This window comes from Synchiropus splendidus, chromosome 1 (assembly GCF_027744825.2).
Source record: "Synchiropus splendidus isolate RoL2022-P1 chromosome 1, RoL_Sspl_1.0, whole genome shotgun sequence".
In the NCBI taxonomy this organism is placed as follows: domain Eukaryota; kingdom Metazoa; phylum Chordata; class Actinopteri; order Syngnathiformes; family Callionymidae; genus Synchiropus; species Synchiropus splendidus.
The window spans coordinates 47,347,942-47,357,131 of NC_071334.1; the positions used below are offsets into that span (position 1 = coordinate 47,347,942).

Below are 9,190 nucleotides of genomic sequence, written 5' to 3' on the forward strand. Positions count from 1 at the left end.
CCTAAACCTAAAACTTTGAGTCAAGCTCATGATCATGCCATAGTGCAAGTATCTATGTACCACGCCTTCTCCTCTACATTTTGTTAGAAGAGTAGAGCACCACATACAGGCCTTCCTCCAGACACTGTGCTTTCCAAAAACACACCGTGGTCAATTCTTAGCCTCAAACTGTCGGTAGTTGTCCGTTATATGAGGTGACCTATTCAGAGTGTCCGCTTGTCCTAGAGCTATTTAAGCTCTGATTCAAATTTGCACAGGCTTCTTATGCGAGTTTATTTGTGTGGTCCTACTAATCTTGCTGTCACATGCAGTCATGCCCAAGTTGTGTGGACCCAGACACGTTTTGATCAGTCCAACGCTCCCCTGCTGAGTCTCCTCACAACCCCACTGAGGCTTGTTTGCAGCTGTATGCACAGACGTTCGCAGCTGTTTGTGGACACAGCGTGTGAAATCAGTTGTGTGACTGCATATGTGTGTGTGTGTTTGACAGGAAAATGTCTTTGTCCACCCGATAACAAACTCACAATCATCAAAGTGGACAACACACCCACCTATGTCTTTCCACCGAGGCAGCATGAAACGTACTACTGTTCAACTTTAACGTGCATAAACCCACTCTTTGTGGGGTTCACACACACATCCATGCGCACTGACTCACACGCACACACACACACACACACTTTTGAGCCCACTCACTGACACATGAAAGCAGACACAGAGACGAGCAGCCTCCGCGGACCTCTGGGAGCTTTAATGGCCTTGTAGAGTGCAGTCAGGGAGGGTGAAGAGCAGAGCAAGGTGAAGACGCACAACCCCACTTCCAGTTAAACACACACACCTAAACACGGCAGGGTGTGCGCAGACACACCGGACGCGAAAGCGGTGAAAAGTGAAAAAGAAAGCACAGAACTAACAAACATGCAAGTACAAGCAGAATCCAGTGCAACACACACACACACACACAGACACGCTGCAGAGCTACAGTCAAGCGCCCGATGAAGCCGCTGTTTCTAAAAGGAGCAGAGCATGAATTATGCAGGTTCGTCTTCACATGAGGGGGTTTTTCTCCGCCGCATTCCTCTAAGCCAGCTGTTTTCTCGTTCTCCTCCGCTCTCTCCCTTAAACTCATCTTCTCGTTTCAAACACTTCTATCGTTTTCACTTTAAATCAAGTCTCTGAAAACAACTGCAACTTGTCCTCCTGCTCCCACATGCCAGCCCCCCTCCCCCCCCGAGGCTTGCCATGCGCCTCCTTCTCCGCTGTTCACTGTAACCCCTTCTTTTTCCCGTTATCTCTCGCGCATGCAAACACTCGACCCCGCTCTGTCTTTCACACACTGCTTTATTCCTGCCCGAGTAGAGAGAAGGAAGCTTGCCTGTGCTGCTCCCCTGGTGTCAGATTCTTAGAAGCGTGGAAGTCGTGAGGCGGAAGTCTTACACTTTGTCATGCCGTGGCTCAAATTTCCTGATCACTGGTGACAAATATCCGGAGCCATCCACAGCGACTGAGCCGTAAAACTATCTGTTTGTTTACAATGAAAGGCGATTGTGGGCTGCTGACGTGCGCCATTTCATTTGGATTCCCAGTTTTTGACTGTACATCAAATGGTTTATATACATGCAATGACTTTTCAGACCCATAGGGGGCTTTCTGCCGCTTGTCCGATCAGAGTATTGGATTCATATATGCCAGTTCATCTCTGGTGCAGTGTAAATACTGCAGCTGGTCCCGCCCCGATGAGTTCGCACGGTAACAGCCGCCGTGAGTCTTGACTTTCTCCTAAAAGGTTTATTCCGTCATCATGACACAGATGCAAATGATGGACACTGCGGCCTTCAGCAATAAGTCAGGGCAAGTGTCAGAGATCAAGCTCTTTCACCGCAGCAAGGTAGGACGCCTTTTGTTTCAACGGAATTATAAACCGAATGTTCCACGCCATTTTTGTTTCACTCTGTCTCTGTACCGCTTCCGTCTTTAGTTTAGTTATCACAAGAAGACGCTGGCAACATGGCACAAGTGTGTTCTACTTCTTCACACCACCTAAAGACCATGTGTACGTACTGAAATATCACCAAATACTGCCTTCAGCAGCCAGCTCCATGTCAACGCGATGTAGGTGGGTGTGAATTTTCTCATCTCCTGTCGTTTTCAGCAACACCGGTGCTGCGTAAACATAGCCTGAGATTGATGCCCCTGGTCTTTTCAGTTACTGATATGAGTTACTGTTGTCCACCCAGCCCTGCTGGGGCCCACCTGGACTCTTCCAGCTCCAGTCCACCTAGTCCAACTGCGCTGTCCTAGCTCCAGTGTAGTCTAGTTCCACTGGGGCCCAACTGAGTGCTCCCAGCTGCAGTCCACTAAAGCCCATCTGGGGCTCAACTCGGGCAGAATGGTGACAAACGTATAGAAAGATGTCAACAGAAACAACAATCATTTCAACAATAACAACAATACAACGAAAACAATAAAGTAACAATAACAGAACAGACTCAATTGCATGTGTGATAAATAGACATCACTGACAGTACCGAAAGTTTTTTCATACTTTAAGAGGAGAGTTAAGAGGAGAAGAAAAATATTCATTTTGGACAGTTTATTCTCAGGCAAAAAAAAACCCTGGTTAGAACACAAAAAATCTTGGTGGCAAAACTTTTGGCTGTTCAGACTAGTCTGTGCTTCCGTCTGGTTCTTATTTGTTCTTTGTGGGTTTTTTTTCCTCCTCTTTGTTTGACGTGGATATGAAGCAGGAATGAAGGAAGTATTAAAAACAACAGCATCTCGCCACGAGGGAAATGGTTAAAAGCTAATAATGTAGTGTCAGCAAACAATTTACCTCAAGATTACAACAAGGTTCTGAAGGCACATCTGAATACCTCCTGGTCCACAAGTGACGTCATGCGCAGAATTTTAATGTGAGGAGTGTTAGTCTCTGATTTGATTCGCTGTGAGCTAGAAGAAAATTATACATTATCACGTCCAAAACAGGTCCATTTTAGGAGCAGGCAGTTCTTTTTCTGGAAATGACACATAATCTGGCTGGGTTGTTGTAAAAGGGAGGCCGGACATGACTGGAACTTTTGCGCTCTTGCTTGCTGTAAACTGCTCTCAGTCTCTTGTATAATTCAGCCAGTTTTTCTCCAGCGACTTTCACACGTCTTTGGCAAACTTGCAGTTTCCTGATGTTCAAAAAACACTGGCGGTGATTTAACCTCACAAGACCTGAGCTTTTCTTGACTTTTTGTGGTGTTTGTGGCAAATAATCCAACGGATGCAGAGTTTCGTATCACACAACTTTTACTAGCGAGCGGTCGGAGCGTCAAGCTTAAACAGGCAGATCAATGCGCTAGAACAACAAATAGTGCGTGACAAGGCACGACAGATAATATCACTCCGATGGACTAAATAGTCCATATACTACAATTCCTCCCTCTTTAAATTGAATGGATAACAGCTCTAATGATTAACAACAATCCATTCGAATACAAAATTTCTTTCAAATATATGTGTACTGTGAGCATTCCACCATACACATAATTGAAAACAATATCTGGAACATATATGAACTACAAGTCCAGTCTCTTGGGGGGTACTCTGTGCCTATCGGGGTAGCGCCTCTGGACTTGTGGAGTAAATTTAGGGACAGATTTGTTATTTGTTGTGTCCAAAACAGGAATCTCAGTTGAAGTAGACACGTTTGTGTCAGTGGCATCAGTATTACATGTGTCTTGAGATGCAGAATCATCACGCTTTGGTTGTGCATCCAAAATCTGATCCACGTGACGTCTCCATGTTTGTTCTCCCACGTCAACTGTGTACATCAGTGGTCCGGATCTTGTTGTTATTTTTCCTGGGGTCCACTTGTCCTTGTCTCTTCTGTAATCACGTGCCAGGACTTCCTGACCAATCTGAAAGTCTCTCGCAGTCTTGCTAGACAACTGACAAAACTGTTTGTTCTGCACCTCCCTCCGTAAATTTGGTTTCAAGAGATCAATACGGGACCTGAGAGTTCTGCCCATGAACAGCATTGCTGGTGCTTGGTTTGTGGTAGAATGTATAGAGTTTCTGTACACGAAAAGAAAGTTGTCCAGTTTGTGTTGTAGGGTAATGTCTTCTTTTTCCATGGCTTTAATGGACTTCTTGAAGGTTTGTACAAATCTTTCAGCCAACCCATTTGTTGCTGGGTGATGAGGTGCTGATGTAAGATGTTTGATTCCATTCCGCTTCATGAAGGATCTAAACTCATCCGAAGTGAATTGTGATCCATTGTCACTCACAATTTGTTCAGGCAGACCATTTTTAGCAAATATTGACCTCAGGACACTTACAGTCTTTTCTGCTGTGGTCGACTTCATCAGTACCACCTCAGGCCACTTGGAATGAGAGTCAACAGCAATCAGGAACATGGAATTCATAAATGGTCCTGCAAAGTCGACATGAACTCGTTGCCATGGTGTTGATGGCCATTCCCATGGGTGAAGCGGTGCCAGAGGTGGTGCATTTTGGACTTTGTTACAACCTGAACATCCTTTGGTGATGTCTTCAAGTTGTTTATCTATACCTGGCCACCAGACATAGCTCCGGGCGAGGCTCTTCATCTTGACAGTACCAAGATGTCCTTCGTGGAGAGTTTCTAACACTCTGGTTCGGAGTTTTGGAGGGACCACGACCCGGGAACCGCACATTAGGGTGCCTTGGCAGATTGAGAGTTGGTCTCGTCTCGCAGAGAACTCAGGGAATAGGGTTTCACCATGTGCTGGCCATCCTCGCATGGTTATTTCATACACTTTTGACAGTGTGGGATCATTCTTGGTGTGTCTCTGTATTTCTGAATTTGTCACTGGTAACTGTTGTACCACTACTGAGTGAAACACCTCCGCTGGATCTGAATGAGGAGCCATTTCTCCTTCAGTTGTTAACAGGGGCAGGCGTGACAAACCGTCAGCGTTACAATGTTGCTTCGTCCCTCTGAATTCAATGTCATATGAGTGAGCTCCAAGGAAGAGTGCCCACCGTTGTAAACGGGTGGCTGACATCACTGGAATCCCTTTTCGAGGATTAAAAATTGAAACAAGTGGTTGATGGTCAGTTACAAGAGTGAACCTTTGGCCATAAAGGTAATGGTGGAACTTTTTAATACCCCACACTAGACTGAGGGCTTCACGGTCAATCTGTGCATAATTGCGTTCTGCACTTGACAGTGATCTGGAGGCAAAAGCAACGGGGCGTTCAGATCCGTCCTTCATCAGGTGTGACAGAACACAACCAATCCCATAAGGACTAGCATCACAGGCCAATCTAATGGGTCGTGTTGGGTCATAGTGGGTTAATAGTTCATCTGACGTAATCAGTCTTTTTGTCTCTTTGAATGCTCTATTACACTCTTCAGACCACTCCCATTTTGTTCCCACTTGCAGTAGCACGTTGAGTGGGTGGAGCGTTGTCGCCAAGTTTGGTAGAAACTTATGATAGTAGTTGACCAGACCCAAATATGATCTCAGCTGAGACACATTTTCTGGTTTTGGTGCCTGAAGTATAGCCTCAGTTTTCTCTTTTGATTTGTGCAACCCATTTTTGTCAATGACGTGTCCACAGTATGAAATTTCATTCTTGAAAAACTCACACTTACTTTTCTTTGCACGCAGACCATACTCACATAGTTTAGTAAGCACCCTGCTGAGATTTTGTAGATGGTCGTCGTCATTCTTGCCAGTCACTATGATGTCGTCAAGATAGCACTGTGTTCCTGGAATATCATGGAGCACCTGATCCATGGCTCTTTGCCAGATTGCTGGAGCAGAGGCAACACCGAACACGAGCCTGTTATATTGAAACAGTCCTTTATGAGTGTTGATTGTGAGGAATTCCCTGCTGGATTCTTCAACTTCCATCTGTAGGTAGGCTTGGGCTAGATCGATCTTTGAAAACTTCTCTCCTCCTGCAAGCGATGCAAAGATGTCCTCAATACGTGGCAGGGGATACTGTACAGTCCGTAGCACAGGATTTACACTCACTTTGAAGTCTCCACATATTCGAACAGCGTCAGCCTTACCTTTCTTCATCACTGGTACTATAGGTGTTGCCCAGTCACTCCATTCAATTTTTGACAGGACACCAGAGGCGACTAAGCTCTGCAGTTCTGCCTCTACTTTTGGCCTCAGTGCATATGGAACAGGGCGGGCTTTGTGGAATTTAGGAGTTGCATTTTCAGTCAACTCAATTCTTGCCTTTATCCCTTTTAGAGTGCCTATACCATCAGCAAACACTTCCTCGTGGCTTTTTAGAAGCTGCAATAGTCTTTCTGTGCTGGGCAAACTGCCTGGATGAGCCAAATGCATGGCTTTGATAGCGTGCCAGTTCAGTCGGATCTTTCGTAGCCATTCTCGACCAAACAGTGGTGGTCCTCCTTTTCTTAACACGTACAGCATCAGTTGTTGTGTTTTGCCTTCATAAGACACTTTCACTTTCAGCTTACCTAGAGGGTTCACTTTCTCACCAGTGTAGGTCTTGAGTTGCACAGATGTCCTCTGTAGCGGTAAGTTGTGGAATAGTCGACAGTAGTCTGCTTTTGATATGACAGACAAGGCTGAGCCTGTGTCTAGCTCCATTTTCAGTTTTATGCCGGATACGTCTGGAGTGACCCAGATGGTTTCCCTGTCATCTTCTTCAGTCATGTCATGCAACTCCAAGCAAGCCAGCTCAACATTATCAGACTCTGATGTTGATCCACTTTCACAGGTTGTCACTTTATGCACATGTTTGCCTTTATATCTTGACTTTTTATCTCTGTGTGGTCTTTCTCTCTGTACTTGGTTGTCACTTAACTTTTGTCTGCAGACTCTCTCTATATGTCCAGTTTTGTTACATTTTCTGCAGTTTTTGTCCTTGAACCAGCAGTCATTTGCATCATGGGACCTTTTTCCACATCTGTAACACCTGCGTTCCTGTTTTCTGTTTTCATTTGTTGACATTTTGTGTATGCCACTTTCTACAGCTTTCTTCTGTAACTCCAGGGCGTCTTTAGCTGCTGTTTCTATAGATACTGCAATGGCCAGGGCTTTTTCCAGTGTGAGATCTTTTTCTGACAGCAACCTTTTTTGTGTGCTTTGACAATGCATTCCACAAACCAGTCTGTCTCGCAGGGCATCAGAAAGTCCAGTTCCAAATTCACAGAATTGAGTCAGCCGACGTAGTTCTGCCAGATAATCTGAGATGCTTTCGTCTTTAGACTGGTTCCTGTTGTGAAAACGGAATCTCTCTGCTATCACTAGTGGTTTGGGGCACAAGTGATTTTTTAGTATATCCACAATGGTTTGAAACGTCTGTGTGGAGGGCTTCTGGGGTGCCAGCAAGTTTCTGAGGAGGCTGTATGTTTTAACACCTATGATGCTGAGCAGTGTGGGCACTTTCTTTTCTTCCCCCACATCATTTGCAGTGAAGTAAAGTTCGACCCTTTCAATATAAGACTCCCAGTCTTCATTTGTGCTATCAAACTCCTCTATTTTTCCGACAAAAGACATGTTCACGTTTGTCCGTGGTCCACACTTTAACGTTACAGGTCGCCGTTAGCTTGTTCACTCACGAGTCGTTCTTTAGTTTCTGCTTGCCTTTTCTCTTTCGCCGCTGAGCTCCGCCGTCTCCTTCAACTGTCAGTGCAGCTCGGATCGTGCAGCACCGATGAGGTTCGTGCTCGTCGCCAATTTGTGGTGTTTGTGGCAAATAATCCAACGGATGCAGAGTTTCGTATCACACAACTTTTACTAGCGAGCGGTCGGAGCGTCAAGCTTAAACAGGCAGATCAATGCGCTAGAACAACAAATAGTGCGTGACAAGGCACGACAGATAATATCACTCCGATGGACTAAATAGTCCATATACTACACTTTTTGCCATTTGAGATTGGAATTACTTTGAAGGAGTCATAACTATAATATTTCCCATGAGGAAAGTTGTTTTTACAAAGACGAATGTTTGTGGTAAATTTTTCTACAATGCTGTTGTCAATAATAATCCGAGCCTCTGCTTGATTCACCATGAGCGAGAAGAACATTACATCCATAGATGTAATGTTATGTTATGTAACCAAGCCTTTGGTTCATATGAAATATTTAGACAGTACTTTCTACTTTCACCCTAAACAGCACACGGCCAAACTCAAGTCTGCCCCCCAAATAATTTCACAAGGCCCCTAAGAGAAGTTGAAAGTTTAAGTTTTACCTTTGGACCAGAGACAGTGGAAATTGTAAATCAGAAGAATCTGGAAAATTACTTAAAACTTTTGCTGAAGGATGTGGATTAATGTTTGTGCTTCCAGAGAAAAATGTCTGATAAAAAAGATGATGTCCTACTCAAGTGTGTGTGTGAGACAATGCGCGGTGTATGTCCAGTGAAAAATATCCAAGTGAAACTTTTGACCAATGTACTTTTACCTTGAAATGTGTCTGCCAATAGAACACAAACACAAATTTAAGACCACATCTTGCTGAAATATTATTTATGAGGTGAATTTATCAATATGAGATATTTTGACCAAAAATTTGATTTTGAGTTGCTGTTGTAAATATTTGTGGTTTTTTTTTAATCTTTTTGTTAACAAAAACAAACTCAATGTCATTGTTATTAAACATTCATTTGTTCTGAATAGCATTTTTAACATGGTCAAATACTTAGTAATATTTAATTGAATTCATATTGTTCAAAATCACTCTCATTTCTACATTACCATGACTAGTCAGTTAGTTACTAATTTATTTTCTCTGTCTGTTCCGAATTTGGATCCTGAATTGTCTTTACCAGTGCAATATTGGTGGCGGTGAGAAAGCAGCCAGCTGGTGGAATTGAGGCACTTTCCTTGCCTTCTGGTCCCTGCGTTGGAATGAGGGAGCAGCCGCAGACAAAGTCAGCATTCCACTGGGTGCTTCATGCCCTGAGCGATCACTGAAGTGGCCAACTTTTAGCCCACATTTGCCAGCACTCAGGCAGGCTAAATGTCGCCTCTGCCCGACTTCTTTCCTCGGCTGCTCCTTCAGCGTCACACGTGCTTTCATCAAAGCAGAGAGCTAGAGTGTTCTCAATTGAACTGCGCGTCATGTCAAACTCATCCTGTGGTTTTGGTTACTAAGTAGCTAACCAAAACCACAGGAGCGGCACTCGGGTTGAAGGCAGGACTACACCCTGGACAGGTGGCCAGTCC

General features: G+C 44.4%; 1 protein-coding gene across 1 annotated transcript; it reads right to left on the reverse strand.

Annotated features, from left to right (window-relative positions):
• Positions 1 to 3,987: 3,987 nt before the first annotated feature.
• Positions 3,988 to 6,218, reverse strand: LOC128763671 (uncharacterized protein K02A2.6-like). Its single transcript, XM_053872776.1, has 3 exons — positions 6,050 to 6,218; positions 4,275 to 5,935; positions 3,988 to 4,062 (listed from the first exon to the last, which is right to left on the reverse strand). Exons 1-3 carry the CDS (start codon positions 6,057 to 6,059, stop codon positions 3,988 to 3,990), a joined length of 1,746 nt encoding a protein of 581 aa, XP_053728751.1. The 5' UTR covers positions 6,060 to 6,218.
• Positions 6,219 to 9,190: the final 2,972 nt, after the last annotated feature.